We start from the raw sequence: 23,875 nt of genomic DNA on the forward strand, positions 1-23,875 counted from the left end.
GTTGCCAATTTGATTGTTTGCAGATTGGGGTGAGTGAAATTTGAGAGGGTTCGATTTATATTGTGTCTATTGCCAATACAGTAACCTCAAATCCTCAATGTGTGCTCTGCTATTGTTATCCGATTGAAAAAAAAAGGATGTCAATCGTTCTTGGGCTCGTGGCTATAAGCGGGGGCAGATGGAGTGGCCAGGTATGCTTTCTCTCTCGAACTGCTTTGGTTACGTATTGTTTATTGATTGATCAATTGATGTTTGTAGGGTGTCCTGTTGCTGATTGATGTCATGGCCAATCTTGCAATGTGCGCTCCTTTTGTCTTCAGGTTGCATCTGCGTCCATCTCCACTTGGAAGACGTCTGTGGGCTGATATTTCTTACACTAATTTTTTCTTCTACTAGTGATGTGTTCTTCTTCCGTCTAAGAGTGATGTGTTCAGCTGGCAATAACTGCAAAATCGCACGTTGCCTTGATTATGAATATCTGCATAATTTTTTATCATCGTGACTTAATTCGGATTAATCTAATTTGAGAGTTTCATATTGGTCACAAGGTGTCTCCCTCTCACACCAGATTATTCCCTACGGTGGAGAAATTAACCATCTTGCAAGGTAAAAATAATTGCTTTATTTTTTTTACTTTGTTTCTTTCGATTTTTAGTAACTTTTTTTTAGCAACTACGTTTTTTGATAACTGGAGATTCCATTAAGCCTAGGACTGTTTTGAATGCAGAAGAACGAGGATATGGAAAAGCTAAAGCACATGGAAGATGGCTAGGCCATGGATCTGATCTCGGGAAGAAACAAAATACGAAACGTATTTTCATGTTGTATACTTTGGAACACCATCTACCATCCGTTCAATGCTGAAACCCAGCGATGGAGTTTGTCAGGTATTCTTTGACATCAACTACGAACTGCATGTGCAGGTTTTGAACTGCCATGATTCTCGCTATCTACATATATATTAGCACCGGTAAATTATGCTACCAAGTATAAATGTTCCGATACTATTATTCTTGGTGATGTTGGTAAGTGTGCATCAGATTTGGTTATTCCTAACATGCTTGTGTTATGTCGATCCAATTTTCTTTGATATAGTTTGCTTCTTGGCAAAATAGCAGAATTACTTGCCGTTGAAATATATTTTGTTTGCAGGGTGTAGTGCTATTTAGCATAAGTTCTGAAGTTTCCTTTGTTTAGTTCCAAAAGAAAATAGTACTGTGAAAATAAAACATGTTGAACAAGTTAGGTGTATATTTACCAAAATTTATATTTTCTCATGGACAGTTTCCCAAGAGACAATGGAGAAAAGGATTATAAATACTTGCAATAGACGTGGATAGTATGTCAGTATTCTCTAACATCAACTACAAACTGCTTGTGCAGGTTTTCAACTGCCATGATTCTGCTATCAACATATATATATATTATCACCGGTAAATTATGCTACCAAGTATAAATGTTCTGATACTACTTTTCTTGGTGTTGTTGGTAAGTATGCATCAGATTGTGTTATTCCTCACACGCTGTATAAATGTTCTGAAGTTTTCTTTGTTCAGTTCCAAAAGAAAATAGTGTTCAGTTTATTCTTGTCAACATAGCAAATGCCAGCAAGACTCATTATTTTCTTTCTTTCTGGAAATAAAAGAAGAGAGATATAATCTGTTTATTCTTGTGCATTATCTAATCTGGTAATGAATACGTGTGCAGGTACTAGTTGAATGTAAGGTTGCTGTCAAGAGGAATTTGTTGAGAGGATCATGGCTGCATGCAAGCAAGCTGATATTTTGTTGTTAGATGCTTGAAATACTAGTATGATGTCAAGCGTTCATAAGTTTTGGGGACCTGATGTAGTCTCAGGCTGTAACTCTATGTGTTTGTAAATTTTTTTGTGAATATCTGTCGGTTATATGTTGCATATTTGACTTCATATATTTCTAGATTTTCATTGCGTCAAAACATCTAGTTGGTTGAAAACAAATCCAAAAATACCAAAATAACGTCATGAATAAAATGCAATAAAATGCAATCTCGCACCGTGTGGGTCTGCAACATGACATAATGCCACGTCACTACCATTTAGACCCACATGCCAGCATCCACTTAAGTGATGTCGGACCCATGTTGTCAGCAGCCACATCAGCATGATGGGACCCACATGTAAGGCCATGTCAGATTTTTTGGACCTATCAGATTCTTCCTAGCATTTTGATATTGACGAAATTCCCAATTTTTAGTGACAAATCTGTCCGTCAACGATTAACACTAAACGTTGACGGATTTCTAAGTCGTCACAATCAAACGTTTGACGTTGACGAAAATAAGCATACCGTCACCCCCGATATTTTATGACGGAGCTTCTGTGACGAACCCCTTGACGATCAAAATTCGTCACCCCAATGTAATCGTTGACGAATTTTGGCTTATACATGACGAAAGTGATTTGTCAAAAAATATATTTTCCTTTGTAGTGAGTATGAAACCAAGGTTTATCGAACCAGTAGGAGCCAAGAAGCACGTTGAAGGTTGATGGCGGCGAGATGTAGTGCGGCGCAACACCAGGGATTCCGGCGCCAACGTGGAACCTACACAACACAAACCAAGTACTTTGCCCCAACGAAACAGCGAGGTTGTCAATCTCACCGGCTTGCTGTAACAAAGGATTAGATGTATAGTGTGGATGATGATTGTTTGCAGAAAATAGTAGAACAAGTTGCGATGAGATTGTATTTCAGTATAGAGAATTGGACCGGGGTCCACAGTTCACTAGAGGTGTCTCTCCCATAAGATAAACAAGCATGTTGGGTGAACAAATTACGGTTGGGCAATTGACAAATAAAGAGGGCATGACCATGCACATACATATTATGATGAGTATAGTGAGATTTAATTGGGCATTACGACAAAGTACATAGACCGCTATCCAAGCATGCATCTATGCCTAAAAATTCCACCTTCAGAGTTATCATCCGAACCCCTCCGGTATTAAGTTGCTAACAACGGACAATTGCATTAAGTATTGCGCGTAATGTAATCAGTAACTACATCCTCGAACATAGCACCAATGTTTTATCCCTAGTGGCAACAAGACATCCATAATCTTAGAGGTTTCGTCACTCCCGCATTCACGGAGACATGAACCCACTATCGAGCATAAATACTCCCTCTTGGAGTTACAAGCATCTACTTGGCCGAGCATCTACTAGTAACGGAGAGCATGCAAGATCATAAACAACACATAGATATAAATTGATAATCAACATAACATAGTATTCTCTATTCATCGGATCCCAACAAACACAACATATAGAATTACGGATAGATGATCTTGATCATGTTCGGCAGCTCACAAGACCCGACAATTAAGCACAATGGGGAGAAGACAACCATCTAGCTACTGCTATGGACCCATAGTCCACGGGTAGACTACTCACACATCACTCCGGAGGCGACCATGGCGGCGTAGAGTCCTCCGGGAGATGATTCCCCTCTCCGGCAGGGTGCCGGAGGCGATCTCCTGAATCCCCGAGATGGGATTGGCGGCGGCGGCGTCTCCGGAAGGTTTTCCGTATCATGGCTCTCGTGCATCGGGGGTTTCGCGACGAAGGCTATTTGTAGGCGGAAGGGCAGGTCAAGGGGCGTCACGAGGGGCCCAGATGACAGGGCCGCGCGGCCAAGACCTAGGCCACGCCGCCCTGTAGTCTGGCCGCCTCGTGGCCCCACTTCGTTGACTCTTCGGTCTTCTGGAAGCTTCGTGGCAAAATAGGACCCTGGGCGTTGATTTCGTCCAATTCCGAGAATATTTCCTTACTAGGATTTCTGAAACCAAAACAGCGAGAAACGACAGAATCGGCACTTCGGCGTCTTGTTAATAGGTTAGTTCCAGAAAATGCACGAATATGACATAAAGTGTGCATAAAACATGTAGATATCATCAATAATGTGGCATGGAACATAAGAAATTATCGATACGTCGGAGACGTATCATCTGGGAGGCTTAAATAGGCGAAGAGTCGGAGTCGAAGGGGCCACGGGGCCACCAAACAGTAGGGGGCGCACCTGGCTCCTTGGCCGCGCCGCCCACACGTGTGGGGCCAACAGGGCTCCCCTATGATGCCTCTCCGGTGTTCTGGAAGCTTCGTGGAATTATAAGATGTTGGGCGTTGATTTCGTCCAATTCCGAGAATATTTCCTTACTAGGATTTCTGAAACCAAAAACAGCAGAAAACAGGAACTGGCACTTCGGCATCTCGTCAATAGGTTAGTTCCGGAAAATGCATAATAATGACATAAAGTGTGTATAAAACATGTAGGTATTGTCATAAAACAAGCATGGAACATCAGAAATTATAGATACATTGGAGACGTATCATGCGGCACAACACCAGGGATTCCGGCGTCAACGTGGAACCTGCACAACACAATCAAACTACTTTGCCCCAACTTAACAGTGAGGTTGTCAATCTCACCGGCTTGTTGAAAACAAAGGATTAAACGTATGGTGTGGAAGATGATGTTTGCTTGCAGAAAACAAAAGAAAATAATGATTGCAGTAGGTTGTATTTTAGATGTAAAAGAATGGACCGGGGTCCACAGTTCACTAGTGGTATCTCTCCAATAAGATAAATAACATGTTGGGTAAACAAATTACAGTTGGGAAATTGACAAATAGAGAGGGCATAACAATGCACATACATATCATGATGACTACTATGAGATTTACTTAGGGCATTGCGATAAAGAACATAGACCGCCATCCAGCATGCATCTATGCCTAAAAAGTCCACCTTCAGGTTAGCATCCGCACCCCTTCCAGTATTAAGTTGCAAACAACAGACAATTGCGTAAAGTACTGTGCGTAATGTAAACAATACAAATATCCTTAGACAAAGCATTGATGTTTTATCCCTAGTGGCAACAGCACATCCACAACCTTAGGGGTTGCTCTCACTCCCCTAGATTCAATGGAGACATGAACCCACTATCTAGCATAAATACTCCCTCTTGGAGTCACAAGTATCAACTTGGCCAGAGCCTCTACTAGCAACGGAGAGCATGCAAGATCATAAATAACATATATGATAGATCAATAATCAACTTGACATAGTATTCCATATTCATCGGATCCCAACAAACACAACATGTAGCATTACAAATAGATGATCTTGATCATGATAGGCAGCTCACAAGATCTAAACATGATAGCACAAGAGGAGAAGACAACCATCTAGCTACTGCTATGGACCCGTAGTCCAAGGATGAACTACTCACGCATCAGTCCGGAGGCGGGCATGGTGATGTAGAGCCCTCCGGTGATGATTCCCCTCTCCGGCAGGGTTCCGGAGGAGATCTTATGAACCCCCCGAGATAGGGTTGACGGCGGCGGCGTCTATGGAAATGTTCTCGTATTCTGGTTCTCGGTGCTAGGGTTTTCTGGGACGAAGGAATAAATAGGCGAAGGGGCGGAGTCGGGGGAGCCAGGGGGCTCCCTCCCCATATGTCGGCGCGGGGGGCCCCATTGCCGCGCCGCCCTATGGTGTGGTCCCCCTTCTGACCTTCCTCGACTCTTCTTCGGTCTTCTGGAACACTCCGTAGAAAATAGGGCCGTGGGCTTTTGTTTCGTCCAATTCCGAGAATATTTGTAAACTAGCTTTTCTGAAATCAAAAATAGCAGAAAACAGGAACTGGCACTGCAGCATCTTGTTAATAGGTTAGTCCCAGAAAATGCATAAAAACATTATAAAGTGTGAATAAAACATGTAGGTATTGTCATAAAACTAGCATGGAACATAATAAATTATAGATACGTTGGAGACGTATCATTGGTTCGATGAGCACTACCAGGTAAATAATTTTTTTGGTCTTATTTACAACCTGCATTCAACTACATGTTATCTACATAAGTAACATATTTACAATGAACATAGCAAAACTGTGAGAAGAATAAAATTAACCGTGAAGCTGTAAGCAGCCGCATACAACAGGATCTAGAAGCTTTGTTGCCCACTTTGAGCATGTCGTAAGTATTTTACCTCTTCTTGACATAAAAATGATAAATATAAGAGTATAGTACTAAATCATTTCATTCTCTGAATCTTGCAGAAGAAACAACGAACTGAGGAGGAGGAAATAGGTGCAGTTGAATTGTACAAGATAAGCCACACAAACAAGGATGGTCTCATGAGCGACACATCACATGACGCTTATGTAAGTACATGTATATGCTTGCAACTACATTTACTACAGTGTAATATAACTTATGTATTCATTAAAAATTGCACACTTTATTATTTTCTAATTAACATGCTAACATGGTGTTTTAATCCTACTGCAGGAGAAGATGGTTAACATGAAAATGGGGCCACACATGGAACATGAGCCTGTCAAATCTGATCTACAGATTGTTGAACAAGTTATTAAAGAACATAGTTCTTCGCGATCGAGTACCTTCCTATCAAGCATTGGAGTGTCAGCTAGCTCCAGGAGGACTTCCACTTCAAACACACGGATTAAAGAGCTAGAAGCAAGGCTAGAAATTCAGGAGCAACAAGCTGTAGATGCAAGTGCAAAGTATCAAGAAGAGATGGAGAAGAGAATGCAAGCCCCAGGAAGAGAAATTTCGAGAAGCTGGAAAGGAAGCGAGCAGAACGACTTGAAGCTGCCAACAAGGCCAGCGAAGAGACTCGTCTTGCATTTGAAAAAAGGCAACAAGAAATCGATGCAATGCTTAGTTTCCTCTTAAGGACATCACAACAGTCCCAGGGAAACTGATGATATACTATCCATCAAAAAGAAATTGCTATAATAATTAATTGTCTATTTTTCCTACTTTTCGTGCAAATTTTTGTAACAAGATTATTGATTTGGGTTACAATATTATGTGGTACCAATCCGAAATTTATTGACATATTATTTTGTTTTATATTATTCCATGCAATGCCCGTATTTTTTGTTTCCCCTATTTATTTTATTTTATTTTTATTTTTAACGTGGCAATAGGTTATTACAAAGGAAAATATAGTGTTGCGTCAAGTCTCAGTCGCCACGACTACCTGTTTTGTTCACATGTTGTGATAACTTGGTACCACGAATGAGGGTTTTGTTTAAATAGTTTTTCTCCACTAACATTCTGGCCGTTGTGATAGAGTAGCGCAACAAATAGTTTAGACTGTCGCTCTTGTTTGTAGCTACTAATATTTAGGCCGTTGCGACTACTATTTGGCGCCACCAAAATAATTTCTGTTGAAATAAAGTATCGCCACGGAATTTTTCATTGTCGCAGTAGTTTGTCGCTTCAACTAATTTGGCCGTCGCGATACCAGAAAATTCTTTTACCACGACTGAGTTGTTTGTGGCCATTCATTTTTTCCACGCATATAAGGTTTGTTGTCATAGTTTCTTGCCACCAAAATAATTTCTAATGAAATAAATTATGGCCACGGATTTTTTCATTGTCGCAGTAGTTTGTCGCTTCAACTAATTTGGCCGTCGCGATACCAGAAAATTATTTTACCACGATTGAGTTTTTTGTGGCCATTCGTTTTTTCCACGCATATAAGATTTGTTGACATAGTTTTTTGCCACCAAAATAATTTGTGTTGAAATAGATTATGGCCACGGAATTTTCCATTGTCGCAGTAGTTTGTCGCTTCAACTAATTTGGCCGTCGCGATATCATCGATTTGACAATGCCAAACAAATGTAATCTATCACCAGAAAATAATCTATGAAGGAGATTCCATGACGAACCTAATGACGAACAAATTTTGTCATCCGAGAGTAATACATGACGAATTTGGTATATTAGGTGAAAAAAGTTGTTTGTCATTAAAAAAATATGTGGCGTAGTGAATGAGGTAAAAGTACCTCATGCAATTTATCACTACCATAATCATAATTTAATATCACCAAATAATTCAATATGGGATTATGTAGACAATGGTTACTACCTCATGTTGAGTTACTTGAGACAAGATTTAAATGAGAGAATAGCTCCCATACTATTTAATAAATAATTTTGAATAAATTAAATGGATTAGAAATAGCCATAGAGCCATTATTGAATCTAGACCATGATCATACAAATAACTATGTCATATTTTTACACATTCATATAGATAATATGAAATGTGATTTTTGAGAGTTGGAATCAACTCAAAAGCATTTTTGGTTGATTTTTAATAAATGTTTGAAGTTTGAAAAGTCCCTGCCTTGTTATTTTTATCACATTAATTCTACAATGAATCTAGGGTTGAGACCAGTGGGGTGGGGTAGATCTTTTCACAAGCTTTCCAACCATATGAAATTTGTTAAATTTGGTAAAGTAGATTTATTCCTATTTAATTTTGAATATAGAACCAGTAAGCAATTTGAATTAAATTGGAATATTCATTTTTGAATTTTTGGGCCAGCGTGGGAAACGAAACTGGGCCACAGAGAAAAAAATGGACTCGGCCGGCCCAACTGCACGTCTCGCGTGAGCAGGCCGCTTGACGCTGCGCTCCACCAGTCAGCGACACATAAAACAGTGAAACGGTAAGTTTGATTTGAGCCGCACGATTAGAAGGGGATCGAGCGGCTCAGAGATGTCGTCATCTCCGGCGAGAAGGGGTACTGGCGCGGCGAGGCTAGGGGTCCGGCGAGCTCACCGGCGGCGCGGCGATCGTCGGAGCAGTGCCGCGGCGACGTTGTCGATGACGGCGAGTCGTCTGGTACCAGCGGCGTCTCCGGGGATGGCATCTATCTCCGGCAAGCTTCTGCGGCGGTCATGGGCTCCGATGGTGAAATTAGATGGCGCTAGTGGCTAATGTTGGGCAGCGAGGGGATGAGGAGAGGCAGTGAAGAGAGGGGAAGGTACTGGTGTGGTGAGTTGAGCGAGGGAAGCCCTCCTTTTATAATGGCGGAGCGAGGCCGGGTGCTGGGGCGAGGGTCGACCATGGCGCGTGGGTTACAGCGAGCTAGCGAGCTAGGCGAGGGCGCGGCGCTGTTCAGTGCGTCCGGGCGGTTCTCCTGATGGTCATGGCGAGGCTGGGCGGTGCCTAACGCGGTCGGGCGCATGTGATGATCTGCGCGGCCGTGGCGGCAGGCGGCGATGATGGCGAAGGCTTCAGCGCTTGCGCAGGCACGGGAGCATGTCTGGCGGGTTGCTGTCGTCCAGGTGAGCGTGTGTGAGAAAGGAGAGGGCGAGAGGAGGGCTGTGTCGACGGCGTTCGTCGACGCTCTGTCGTGTCCAGGGCGTGTCCATGCGCACCCTAGCACGTCCTGGGCGTCGTGGGTAGGGCGCATGTCCGGCGCTGTGGTGCTTCTCTCCGACCAGGGCTAGCGCAGGCGTGTCCAGTAGAGCAATGGGGAGCAAAGGGGCAAGGTTGGCACGACTAGAAGTGAGAGGGGCTAGGGAGGGCATGATGTATGCAAGGCATGGCCGGCATGGGCATGGCATTGCCATGTCTGGCCATGTCTAGGGTTAGGCAGTAGAGGCATTGTGTTGGAGGGGACAAGGGGACAATGTAGGGGCAAGTGGAGATCAATATTGGTACAGAACACTATTTGAAATAGTGAAAACAGTTTTATTTGATTCTTGCCCACCAAGTGTTTGACACAATGGCCGCATGAAAGAAATTTGCAAATTTTTGAATGAAATTTGGTGGAGTTGATTCATATGATCAAAGACACACAATGGTGGTGGTGGTGTGCAAAATTAAGTTGTTTTGTGAAATTTCAAAATTGGCACTAACTTGAATCTGTTAAAAAGTTCTAACTTTGCTTGAGCATAACTTTGAATCTAGCAAGAATTTGCAGGGGTGTGCTTTACCAAAGTTGTTGACCTTGATGTGGTCTTAGATGAGGTGCAAAGAGTTGGAATTGTTTGGTTTGAAAATCTCTTAATACAGAGGCTCAAAGTAGGCATCAGGTTAAAAATTACAGTTTTGACCATTAGTGCATGTCAGCATAATTTGATTTCAAATTTGATTTGATTTAAGTTTCTTTGATTCCAAAAGTGTTTATAAGTGTTCAGTAATATTTTCCAACTAATGGCACAAGCCAAATTGGCCTAGGTCAAAGTTTTGCAAAAATGGATATAAGCACCTATGTGGTGTTATTCATATTTTCTTTTTCTTCTATTTTGGTTCTCTTGATTCACTTAGGCATGGTTTTGGGTCCATTTAGGGTTAGATTAGGTTTAGTAATGTTTCCACTCCATTTGGGGAAAGTATGAGGGCATAGGTCAAGAATTGCCATTATGGCTATGTGCCACATATGCCTCTATGCATATTTTTATTTTCTTTTTATTTCACCTTAGATTTATTTGGTAAATGATAGGTTGGATTTGTTGAGGTTTTTCAAACCATCTAGCAAGGTAGAACATGGCATAGTTGATTATTTGCAAAAATAGCCATAGGCTTACATAGCCCTTTTCTTTTTTACTTTAATTTCTTTTTATTTTGTTTTATCTTAGATGGTGAAAAGAAGGGTGAGGTCTAGGGTTTTGAAATATTTGATAAGTATAACAACAATCATCATGGCAATAACACAAGGATTAAGTATGAGCACGATGCATGGCCATTGATTTAGTAATTTGTTGGTTCTCATTTTTGGAAAAAGGAAATTCAATTTTTTTTGTTTGAAAATTTGGGATGTTACAAGCCGCCCTACCTTAATTTTTGGTGAATACACTTAGATGCGCGTGTTTGCTGCCCTACCTTAATTTTTTGTGAATACACTTAGATGCGCGTGTTTTTTCTGAAAATTTTGAGTGGTTCGTCGAAAACGGACTCCGTATGAGAAAATTATGCGTGTTTCGGTGAACACTGCGCAAAATTGATTACAGACCAAAAACATAAACTATTTTACCTCCAAACATAAACTCGTATTTTAGGTTCATTGTAAATAACATTGCTTGTATTACAAAGATTTATCATTGAATGTACCCTAGTATATACAAGATAAGCTTGAGTTCTTCATTATACACACTTATAGAATTGAAGACTTAAAAGATTTTAAGATATTCGAAATGCACGTCACACTTTCTCCGACCACATTATTACCCCATTAAGATGACATTGGATTTACCCGTGGTGACATGAAAAATTGAAAGGAATTTTCCAGCAAAAAAGATAATCAATACCGAGTTGAGCGAACGAGGGATAATCAAATGTCTTGATTGTTCGAATTACATTATATTTATTTAAAAGATGTGAAGCTTTGCCATTGAGTTGGCATTATTGGTATGTTTTTTAGGTTCTACTTATAATAAAAAAAATTATTGTATTAAAACATCATTACTATTTTTAGAACTATTTTAATATTTGCATCATTCAAGGTTCATCTTACCTTGCTTTCGCCACTGATTCTATGCCTAACTAGACAAAGTGGCAGATCAACACCAAGATAGCCTCAGAACAACCGACCGGGCCCGAAGATTTCCCCATGCAAAACCAAGGATCGTCGTTGTCTTCTAGTTCTCTGCACCAACAATTATTTCTTTCCCAACTTCTCCTATTCCCAAAGACGATTTTCCACTAGTACTATCCTTCGCTAGCCTATTCTCCTCCATTTTTCAGTCGGTGTACTCGTGTGGGTGCGTGTTATCAAGTTTTCTCCTTCTAAATATTACTCACTGCATCCCCTTATTCTTTTGTGCATTACAGTATTAGCATGTGTTGCTTCAAGTATTGGCAGGCTAAATAAGTAACAAGGGTGCAAGGGAGATTGGTGTTAGGCTCTTCATACTTGTCAAATATATAGCGTTGCTAGCTCTGAGAGCATTGATCGAGCGTGTATTATTGCTTGGTGGGTAACAGTACACTAGGTACATCATTCATCAATTTTGAAAACGCTTCCTATGAAGAGAACAGCAAAGTTTGGCCTGCCACTTGTGTTAGTTAAGTCATACTCCCTCCGTCCATAAATAAGTGTATATGTAGAGTTTTCAAGATAAATTATGAAGTGAAATAAAATATACATTGAGAAGATGCATCTCTACTTTTAATTCTTTCACCTCCAATAAGCTAAGTGCATGTAGAAAACAAGGAGAACATTTGCATAATATTATTGGGTATGATTTTCGTACGATGAAAGAGAAGCAATTAAAATGCATTGAAAAGATAGAAATACACTCTTTTATGGATAAAGTTTAGAGTTAGATGTACACTTATTTCAGGACGGAGGGAGTACGCCTGAATCTCGACTGAACAAACTTTCCAAATATTTATCGTTTCCTAAGGCACCATCGATCACCGATCAGTGTCTCGCTACAGGAGTCGCATGGTATGCGGTCCCTGAACCCTCGGCGAAAAACCCTTGGCATATATGTATGCAGCAACCTCTCTGATGGCATACATGAGCTGGCCCTCAACAAATAAAAAACCCTTGGCATACACATCTTTGCCGAGGGCATACCTCGGCCGTTGGCAGACATTTGTGCTCTATCAGTGCCAATGTCATCCGTTTAACGGTGTTGTCCTGTACGTTCAAAAAAAAATGTATGCAATCATAGTGCCAATGCCATCCGTTTAACGGTGTTGTCCTGTACGCTCAGCAAAACAATGTATGCAATTGTAGTGTCAACAACTGCATGTCTGATGAGTGCATTTTTGGAATGTTTTTACTCCGTTATTTTATATAGATGTCCTTGTGTAGCAATATGAGTTTTGAATTTTATGGCGCTTCCGCGCACCTTTTATGCTTGTTTACGCAGGATCTCTAAATATTAAGGCAGTGGTGAAATTTAAATAAAAACTATCATTTTATGATATTTTGACGTAATAAAAACCATCTGAGCACTTAACCATGTGTCTGGGCCAAAGGGGAATGCAAGGACGGACATCAGAGTGTTTAGCGAGAACCCTGTAGGGGGGACCCCGCCCGTACCGTTCGCCAGTACGTAGCACCAGGAGCACCATCTCGTCAAATACTTTTATCTCGCACAGGCAGGAGAGAGATAGGAGATATACAGCCACCAGAAACACCGGAACACCACATCTGGTATAAATCTGGAGGAGAACTTTGGAGAAGACATCATCCAGGCTGCTACACGAATCATCGGAGGAAAAGGCATCGTCCTCTTCATGATCAACCGCTACATCTCCATCTCCATCACCATCACTGATCCTATTCTCTTTAACCATAGTTGTGATCTTGATTGCTATTATGGATTTGTATTCAAATTCATACTATTACTTTCATTCCATCCATAAGATTATGATGATGCTCTTGATTATTTCCATGTGTGAGTAGTTCCTCTCGTTCTTGGGGAGATGAGAAACCCTAGCATGAATATGAGATGAATCAAATATGATATATGGTTCTAATATATGAATGTGTGTTAGTTCTCTCCCACTCTCTTGATATTATGTGAAGTGCACCATGTAATATTTGCCTTAGGGACTAGAGAGTAAACTACCCTTTGAAGTATGATAAAGTGTACGACGAGATGGGACATTACCATGGCGGCACTTTAACATATGGAAGAGGGGGATAAAAGGAGACTCAACAAGCTCATATCGATAACCATGGGGAAACTCTTAATTGCGATAGTCAACATGTGGTTTGCAGAATGCTAGCCGCGGTGGTTATTTAGATATGCGATGCCCGATGGTTTTCTGGGCGTATCTTATTATGGAGCTCTCTCTACACACAACATAATTAAAAGCACAATTTATCTTAATTAACATGAATCCTAATGCGAGAGGTAGATCCAATAATCTTCGAGAACACTTTGTCTTATTGAGTTTCATTCCATTTCTCACTATGCCTTATTACTTTGTTTACTTTCTCGCAATCAATTACAACAATATTTAAAACACCTTTATTTCAGTGTAAAGAACAATTTACAAGTAGCCCTTAATATATAGTAGCAAGGGGCATAAAGACCTTAACTAGTAGCTCATCATGGTTCGATACTCTTATTTCGAAACTAGATACAATTGAATTGTGCACTTGCAGTCATCAAGCTATTTTCTGGCGCCGTTACCAGGGAGTTCAGCGCTTTTGGTCTTTATTCTTAGTTGCTAATTTATTAATCGCTTTACTAAAGTCGTGTAATAGTTTCAAGTAAACACCATGACTGATCTTGGGATTAAAAATAAGCTTGCTGTGAAGAGAGTCCACTGGATCTAGGGACATGGCCCGCTACCACACCGACCTACAGGCGTTGGCACGTGTGCCGGTGGAGGAGGCAGCTGTAAAGAGAGTCCACTGGGACTCCTCTTTGGCCGAGGCAGTCGAACGCCGGTGGCAGCATGACGAGGAGGTCGTTTGGCATCGGGCACGATGCAAAGCGTTCTGTAACATCCCAAATCTTAAAACAAAGAAGAAAATGAATTTCCTTTTTCCAAAAATTGGAGCCAACAAAAACTTTAATTGCCTCACTTGATATGCATAGTATTCAAGCATGTAGGATGTGATATTTGACATGATTGTTTGTTGAAGTGATGAACATGTTCCTAAAACCCTAAACCTTGCTCTTTGAAGTCAAAAAGAAACAAAGCAAAAGAAAAACAAAATAAAAGAAAAAGGCATATGAGAGCAAATAGCCATTTTTGCAAAACTTGGCTTAAGCCATTTCTACTTTGGTAAATGGTTTGAAACCATTACTAAACTTAACCTAGTACTAAATGAACCCTAAACCATGCCTAAGTGAATCAAAGAGAAACAAATGAAAAGAAAAGAAAATAAGAATATCAACTCATATGAGCTTATGGCCATTTTTGTAAATCTTTAACCTAGGCCTTTTTACTTTGTTTCAATGGTTGGATAACATTACTAAACCAATAGTAACAACATTTGAATCAAGGAAATGAAAAGCAAATCAAAAGAAATAACAAAATTCACTCACATATGATAATGGTTAATTTTGACTTTTATATCACGGTATCCACTTTGAGCCTCTGTATTAAGAAATTTTTAAACTAAACTCTCTCAACTCTTTGCACCTTATCCAAGACCTCATCAAGGTGAACACATTTGGTGTTGACCAATTATACAAATTCCTTTTTAATTGCTTAAAATAAGAGGGCAAAGTTGCAACACCAAATCAGATTCTAGATCATCCCACTTTTGTTTTTCACCAAACCTTCTCCAATTTTCAAACCAAGGACATCATTGGGTGCCAAATATTATTTGAATCACACTCAAGAAAAAGTTTGGCACTATTTAGAAAAGTACAAACCATCTATAAACCAGTGGGTTTGGGGCTAAACCCTAGCCCCATTTGTCACCAACAGTGCCCTCTGTCCTCCCTTGACCTCACCATGTCCTTGCCAACCCTATGACATGATCATTTTGCACCAAACCATTCTCATGTCACTCACATGCCAACCTCCATGCCATCATCCTCTCCTCTCCCATCCATCCTACCTCACCATGTCCTTGAGCTCGCCCCACTCTCCTGCACCTGCTGATGCATGCCATCGCCCGAGGAGACGCATGCACTGACCAGAACACGACGCGCCCAGACACGCCCAGGCGTGCCAGAGCGCGCATGGACACGCCCTGGACACGACAGAGCACCACCTCGCCTCGTCGCTGTCGTCCTTCCCTCGCCCTCTCCTCTCTCCCACCTGATCACCAAGACACCAGGAAGCTCCTAGACATGACCATTTGGACCAGGGCGCCCTGTAGTCACCGTCACCGTACTGCAAGGACGACGACGTCGCCTGCACGCCCTCGTCCACCATTGTCAACGCCATCACGCGCGTCGTGCCCGCCATGACCTCAGGAACAGTCCTGCATCCTTACCCACGTCCCTCTGCCACTGTAGCCTCATCGACGACGATGACCTGCTGTGCCGAGCCGCCCCCTTTCGCCCACTATAAAAGGAGGGCGCCCCAGCCTTCGATCCTCACACCATCTCGCTCCCTGCCTTCCTCTAGTTCTCCTTGACCCCTCGCCACTCCACATTATCACCGGAGCCGCCGGAATTTCACCGGAGTGAGCCGCAGTAGCTGCGACATCGGGAAGACGATCCCGAGCACCCATGGAGCCTCCGCGACCCTCCTTCGACTCGCCGTCGTCGCCTCGGTCGTTTGCCCGCCTCGCCGCTCTCGCTGGACCACGGTAGGACCCTCCCTGGACCCCCATTGCCGTCGGTAGGGTTTGGTCTCCGGCGAGCTCTGCTCGTGGACGGGGACGCCCCAGAACCTTCCGATCTCTTTTTAATCCAACGGTCGTCGCTGCGTACCGTTTCGGTGCGGATTAAGTGACGCTGACAGGTGGAGCCGCTTGTCAGGCGGCCCGCGCGTGCGAGATGCGCTGCTGGGCCGGCCTTTCTCCCATTTTCTCTCTCTAGCCCATCTCGTCTTCCCGCCAAGCCCAATTATTTGAATTTGAATTAAATCAATTTAGCTGAATTCAATACTGATGCCATGTTCAAGATTTAATAGAACAAAATCTACTGAGCCAAATTTGATGAATTTTATTTTGTTAGAAATCTTGTGAAATTCTCTATCAAACCCCACTAGTCTCAAACCCTAGTTCATTATAGATCACTGGCAAGAAAAATAACAAGTCAGAACCTTTTCCAAATTCAAACAATTATTAAAAATCAACCATAATGAATTTTGAGGTGATTCAAATTCTCATAATCCACATTTCACAAACTCTAATTGTTTATACAAAAATGTGATATAGTTGTTTCAGAGGATCATGGGCTAGATTCAAATAATGACTATGTAGTCATTTCTAGCTCATTTAAATTACTTCAAAAATAGTATTTAAATTCTATGAGATGTAGCATCTCATTTAAATCATTTTTCTAAGTAATTCAATGTGAGATGATGACATTAGTCTTCATGACCCCATATGTTATTATTTGAGAATATTAAATCCTTTTCTAAAATAGTAATGATTAAATGGTATGAGATATTTCATCTCATTTAAATCATTTTCCCAAATAAATAAATATGAAGTGGTGACATTGGTCAACATGACTTCATACTTTATTATTTGAGGAGATTAAATCTTAGTAATATTCAATGAGAGGAAATTACTTTTCAAAAGAAATGAATGGAAAACCCTAGTATTATGTTGGGTGATGATTGTGATGATAATAGATCATCTTGTGTGGCAAATAGAATACCTAAGTATTTGTTTGGTGATTGTGTACCTCGTATTCATTTATATACGCTAGTACCGAGTGCTACGAGGAAGAAGACTTCTACGAAGAAGAAGAAAACTTTGATCACTATACCACTCAAGGCAAGCTATATTATTGCAAGCTATTACCAAGCTACCCTAATGCAAAGCTCTCTACTAGAGCAAGGCACCATTGCAATATTATTTTATGTTTAAGGATCCAATCCCAAGTTTTATTCTTACAAGATTTTACTCTTGGTTATCAAAGTTTATTTGTTCATAGTTCACTTTGGTCTAGATATGGAGTATTACAAGAGCATCAAATTTAGCTTAGAGAGTTACAAGTTAGCTAGCACCCCTCATGACTAGTTGCTAGTGCTAAAACTAAAAGTGACTACTCTAGATGGGAACATGTGAATCAAATGTCTTTGAAAACCTTAGAATGATGAGTCATTCTATTGAAAGTTTTGAAGGTGAATATGACTTGTGAATGACATGGTGAATTTGACAAAAACTGATGGTTGGGTTCAGATGCGATACCATTCCAATTTTAGAGCGCCCTTACAATACCTGATCATGGGTAGGGCTTAACTAGAAATTTATGTGCTTTAGTATGGGTTCCCTCTAAACAAGCGTCATAGGGGTTATGCCGAGGCTGCCTCCGTGAAATGTGAAATGACGTGAAAATGAGGTGATTGTCCTACCCAAGCCCTGTGTAGTTCCCAGGATGGCGGTTTGCCATGGCTGGGAGGCCAAGCTCATGGGGAGAGGTGCCTGTACTAGGGTATGTAAGTGAAAGGTTATGGTTGGTAGTCCGCACACGGAGTGTGATAAATCAGGGCCAGTTAACTCTGACGGATTATTGCAAATGTTGTGGCAAAAGTGTGCGACCTCTGCAGAGTGTAAAACTATTCGAATAGTCGTGTCCACGGTTATGGACGATTGGAAAGGCCATACTGTTCCGTTATCAGACCATTTTCAAAATGTGACATATGACTGGTGACTGGTGACTTGAACTGGAAAGGTGAATTTGACTTGATCACAGCAGAGTTGTGGGTATGATGCTAATGTTCCCCCATGAGTTAGTTAGGCAAATAAAGCGTCATTTACTACTAAATGCTTATGAAATAAAACTGGCTTTATGCGAATGAACCTAGAGCTTAGAACCCCCTTACTATAGTTGATAGTGCTTACACTAGTATTAGTTTGCGAGTACTTTAAAGTACTCATGGCTTTGTCCCTGGCTATTCAAATGACCAGACTATGAAGAGGAGTACCAGAACCAATAGGATGGACAGCAGGACGTCTATGATAACTAGGACTACTTCCTAACGTCAAAAGTTGCCTGTGTAATAGATGGACCGCTACTTCGCTTTTGCTATGTGTTTTGTAATTGATCATTAGATCAACTGTTGTTGTATTAAGACTGGATCATGTGATCCTTTGATGTAAGACAATTATGGTTTGTAATTAATGATGTTCTGTGATATCAATCTATTATGTCTCGCAAAACCAATATTCCTGGGATTGCGATGTATGGCATAATAGACATCTGGACTTAAAAATCCGAGTGTTGACACGTTCATTGCCCGGATGCATTCCAACGATGGCGCCGGCCCCTCGGGCCACTCCGGCGGCACGTAGTAGGTTGCGGGACCGCGAATAACCCCAGCCGTAGTAGGCCGCGCGACGACGAGTATGTACATCCGTTTTAGGTTTAGGTTAACTCGACTAACCATTTATTTAAAGATGGTCTGTTTAGCTAATCAATAGTAATGAGAAATTGTTTTGCTTACCTTTATCACATTCTAGCGGGCCTAAATGCTACCAACGCGTACGCTACGAGGTCGTTGTGTCGTTGTGTCCGCGCAGACGCAAACGCAACACAAATTTCAGTCGCGTTTGCGACTCAACGGACTGCTTAGTCACTATGTGTTGGGCTGTTAGATTTGGATGCAGATCTCGTATTTTCCGATCGCGCGATTGTAAATGGTCACTCCGTATCCATTTGCTTCGTCCCGTCCCGTTGGAGATGAGGCTAGAATGTGACCCAAAGTGTCCGTGAGCCACCGTACAACGCCACATTTGTTGGCATCTTGTTGTTGAACCCATTCTCCCGAGTCCACCGCAGAATCGACACGCAGCAGGCACATTAATCCGCCGTAGCGCGAGAGGATCCGCTGGCGCCCGACCGATCCATCCGGCCATTGCTGAAAGGCGCAGCACGAGCAGTTGCCAATCTGCCGTCCAGCGCTGCAGCTGATGCAGTACCCACCAATCTTTTCTTAATGACCCATGGCTTTGGGTTGTTTGTTTGTTGCGCCGCGCACTCGTACAAGACTGGTTGGTTGTTGCGCCACGGCTGACGCAGCATATATGACGACGGCCCTGTGGCGTGGCTAGTATATTAGCAACGGCGCCGGTGGCTTGACTCGACGTACGGCCAGTGCCAAGTCAAGTCCAGGGAGATATCAATGGGTTGGGCGATCGCGCTGCACGGCGGCGCCGGGGACATCCCGCGCTCGCTGCCGCCCGAGCGCAGAGAGCCCCGCATGGCGACGCTCCGCCGCTCTCTTGACCTCGCCGTCGCAGCGCTCCAGGCCGGCCGGACCGCCCTCGATGTCGTCGAGCTCGTAGTACGTATACATTACACATAATCTTCCCGTCGTTCATCACCACCGCTTATTTCTCTCCATCTTCTAGCTCTCGAGCAGATTGAAACTGTGCTTTCGTACAGGTGAGGGAGCTGGAGAACTGCCCACACTTCAACGCCGGAAAGGGATCCGTGCTGACGAGCGACGGCACTGTCGAGATGGAGGCCTCCATAATGGACGGCAACACCATGAGCTGTGGCGCCGTCTCGGGCCTCTCCACCGTCGTCAACGCCATCTCCCTCTCCAGGCTCGTCATGGAGAAGACGCCCCACATCTACCTCGGATTCCATGGCGCCGAGGCATTTGCAAGGGACCAGGTGCAGCTATTTATTTATTGCCAATCCTAGTACTCCCTCCTATCCCTTTTAATTGCCTGTTTGCCGTATAATTTGCATATGTATATAAGTAGGTTGTTGACTAGTTTTATTTTTCATAACTAAACAAGTTCTTCATCCAAATTAAAGATGAATTTATCATAGCTAATCTCATTAATCCGGTGTGTGTTACTGCCTTACTGGCAATTTCTCAGGGTGTGGAGACCAGAGATCCAAGCCACTTCATTACAGACGAAAACATTGAGAGGCTCAGGCAAGCAAAACAGGCCAACAGGGTGCAGGTATATACCCGTCACTGCTTTCTTGTCCAATACCGCGCAATTGGTGACTGCTACGCGATTAGATATCATATCCTCTGTATCTTCAGGCTCAAGTGAAGTGACTCACTTTGCACATGACCCGACAAATATATATTAGGTCCATACACGAGGTGTCTGCAAGTTGATCATGTGTTACTATCTTTTTACTGTAAAAACATACTGTCATGCCATATACCACTATGAATTATACCATGCCCGTTTTCATTCTGAAAGAATAAAACCATAGTATTAAGAGACATGCTTTAGGAGAGAGCTGCCTGCTACTACCTTATTCCCCGGCCTTATTCCATTGTTTTAGGAGAACCAAGTCAGAATTGTTACATTTCACATTTTTTAGATCATAAATTCATTAGATAATTGCTGGTGGAGCGTGATCGTTAGTTTAAGACAGTTGATTCCTGTAAACTTCCTGGTTTCTTCTCAGATCGACTACACTCAGCCGATGAAAGCCCAACCTCCCACAGACGACAACAGCCGGATCGGCACGGTGGGCTGCGTGGCCATCGACTCCTCCGGCAACCTGGCGACGGCGACGTCCACTGGCGGTCTGGTGAACAAGATGGCTGGCAGGATCGGCGACACCCCGATCATCGGCGCGGGCACCTACGCCAACCCTCTCTGCGCGGTGTCCGCCACGGGCAAGGGCGAGTCCATCATCCGGCACACGGTGGCGCGCGATGTGGCGGTCCTGATGGAGCACCGGGGCCTGCCGCTGAAGGAGGCTGCCGCGCGCGTCGTGGCAGACGTGCCCAGAGGCGACGTCGGCCTGGTGGCCGTGTCGGCTGCCGGGGAGGTTAGCATGGTGTACAACACGGCAGGAATGTTCAGGGCGTGCGCCACCGAGGATGGCTACTCCGAGGTTGGCATATGGCCCGAGGCTGATTCTGATGCTAATGCTAATGGTGGGAATTAGTATATTGGAGAGTAAACACGATTGTGTGTGTTTTCTTTCTCTAACCTCTGCTGCAGTTGCATGCGTATGTGCCTGCCATTAGCAACTCGACCAATATGCTGTTTCAGTTGGTGTTGTAAGAACTTAATTTGGCTTCAAAATTATCAGGTGTTTGTTTCAGATATGCAACTCGTTCACGGTGTCCCCCGGACAAATAAATTAGGTCCATTTCCATACTTTTTGACGGGTTCGAAACGGAGCAGATACCCAGTTACGGGCCCGTGCGTGGTATCCACGCCGCATTTTTTTTCCTGCATATTTGAAACGGAAACAAAGAAACTTGGAACCGGAACAAAATTTATCAAATAGATATCGGAATTGCTAATTCTCGATAGAGAACGAAACTCGTGCTCAGTAGAGTTTGCAGTAGATTGTATTTCAGATGTAAAAGAATGGACCAGGGTCCACAGTTCACTAGTGGTGTCTCTCCAATAAGATAAATAGCATGTTGGGTGAACAAATTACAGTTGGGCAATTGACAAATAGAGAGGGCATAACAATGCACATACATATCATGATGACTACTATGAGATTTAATCAGGGCATTACGACAAAGTACATAGACCGCTATCCAACATGCATATATGCCTAAAAAGTCCACCTTCGGGTTAGCATCCGCACCCCTTCCAGTATTAAGTTGCAAACAACAGACAATTGCATTAAGTATGGTGCGTAATGTAATCAACACAAATATCCTTAGACAAAGCATTGATGTTTTATCCCTAGTGACAACAGCACATCCACAACCTTAGAACTTTCCCATCATCGTCCCAGATTCAATGGAGGCATGAACCCACTATTGAGCATAAATACTCCCTCTTGGAGTCACAAGTATCAACTTGGCCAGAGCCTCTACTAGCAACGGAGAGCATGCAAGAACATAAACAACACATATATGATAGATTGATAATCAACTTGACATAGTATTCCATATTCATCGGATCCCAACAAACACAACATGTAGCATTACAAATAGATGATCTTGATCATGATAGGCAGCTCACAAGATCTAACATGATAGCACAAGAGGAGAAGACAACCATCTAGCTACTGTTACGGACCCATAGTCCAAGGATGAACTACTCACACATCAGTCCGGAGGCGATCATGGTGATGTAGAGTCCTCCGGGAGATGATTCCCCTCTCCGGCAGGGTGCCGGAGGCGATCTCCTGAATCCCCCGAGATGGGATTGGCGGCGGCGTCTCTGGAACTTTTTTCATATCGTGGCTCTCGGTAATAGGGTTTTCGCGACAGAGAGTATAGGTAGGCGGAAGGGCAGAGTCAGAGGAGGCACGAGGGGCCCACACCACAGGCCGGCGCGGGCCCCTCCTTGGCCGCGCCGCCCTGTGGTCTGGCCGCCTCGTGGCCCCACTTCGTATGCTCTTCGGTCTTCTAGAAGCTCCGTGGAAAAATAAGACCCTGGGCGTTGATTTCGTCCAATTCCGAGAATATTTCCTTTGTAGGATTTCTGAAACCAAAAACGAGTAAAACAGGAACTGGCGCTTCAGCATCTTGTCAATAGGTTAGTGCCGGAAAATGCATATAAATGATGTAAAGTGTGTATAAAACATGTGAGTATTTTCATAAAACTAGCATGGAACATAAGAAATTATAGATACGTTTGAGACGTATCAAGCATCCCCAAGCTTAGTTCCTACTCGCCCTCGAGTAGGTAAACGATAACAAGGATAATTTCGAAGTGACATGCTATCATAATCTTAATCAATACTATTGTAAAGCATATGAGATGAATGAAGTGATTCGAAGCAATGGTAAAGACAATGATTAAACAAGCTGAATCATATAGCAAAGACTTTTCATGAATAGTACTTTCAAGACAAGCATCCGTAAGACTTGCACAGGAGTTAACTCATAAAGCAATAAATTCTTAGTAGAAAGTTTTGAAGCAACACAAAGGAAGATATAAGTTTCAGCAGTTGCTTTCAACTTCAACATGTTTATCTCATGGATATATCTCATGGATAAGTGTCAACACAAAGTAATATGATGAATGCAAATAAGCAAATATGTAGGAATCAATGCACACAGCTGACACAAGTGTTTGCTTCTAAGATAGAAAGAAGTAGGTAAACTGACTCAACATAAAGTAAAAGAATTGGTCCCTTCGCAGAGGGAAGCATGGATTACTATTTTTGTGCTAGAGCTTTTATTTTGAAAACATAAAAACAATTTTGTCAACGGTAGTAATAATTCATATGTGTTATGCATTATGCATAAGACATCCTATAAGTTGCAAGCCTCATGCATAGAATACCAATAGTGCTCGCACCTTGTCCTAATTAGCTTGGATTTACATGGATTATCATTGCATAACATATGTTTCAACCAAGTGTCACAAATGGGTACCTCTATGTCGCCTGTACAAAGGTCCAAGGAGATAGATCACATTTGATTTCTCGTTTTTGATAGATCTCAACTAAGGACATCCATACCGGGACAACATAGACAACAGATAATGGACTCCTCTTTAATGCTTAAGCATTCAACAATAGATAATATTCTCATAAGAGATTGAGGATTAA

The 23,875-nt window shown here is 42.5% G+C and overlaps 1 protein-coding gene across 1 annotated transcript; it reads left to right on the forward strand.

The window, feature by feature from the left end:
• Positions 1-19,544: 19,544 nt before the first annotated feature.
• LOC124689730 (isoaspartyl peptidase/L-asparaginase 1-like) lies at positions 19,545-21,292 on the forward strand. The gene is made up of 4 exons (XM_047223212.1): positions 19,545-19,706; positions 19,808-20,041; positions 20,254-20,340; positions 20,804-21,292. The coding sequence occupies exons 1-4, from the start codon at positions 19,545-19,547 to the stop codon at positions 21,290-21,292; spliced, it is 972 nt and encodes a 323-aa protein (XP_047079168.1).
• Positions 21,293-23,875: the final 2,583 nt, after the last annotated feature.

This window comes from Lolium rigidum, chromosome 2, assembly GCF_022539505.1.
Source record: "Lolium rigidum isolate FL_2022 chromosome 2, APGP_CSIRO_Lrig_0.1, whole genome shotgun sequence".
In the NCBI taxonomy this organism is placed as follows: Eukaryota; Viridiplantae; Streptophyta; class Magnoliopsida; order Poales; family Poaceae; genus Lolium; species Lolium rigidum.

Coding starts and splice junctions, on each gene's coding strand:
- LOC124689730 (XM_047223212.1), top strand. CDS start 19,545: ATGGGTTGGGCGATCGCGCTGCACGGCGGCGCCGGGGACATCCCGCGC. Junction 20,042..20,253: donor AGGCATTTGCAAGGGACCAG/GTGCAGCTATTT, acceptor GCAATTTCTCAG/GGTGTGGAGACCAGAGATCC. Junction 20,341..20,803: donor AACAGGCCAACAGGGTGCAG/GTATATACCCGT, acceptor GTTTCTTCTCAG/ATCGACTACACTCAGCCGAT.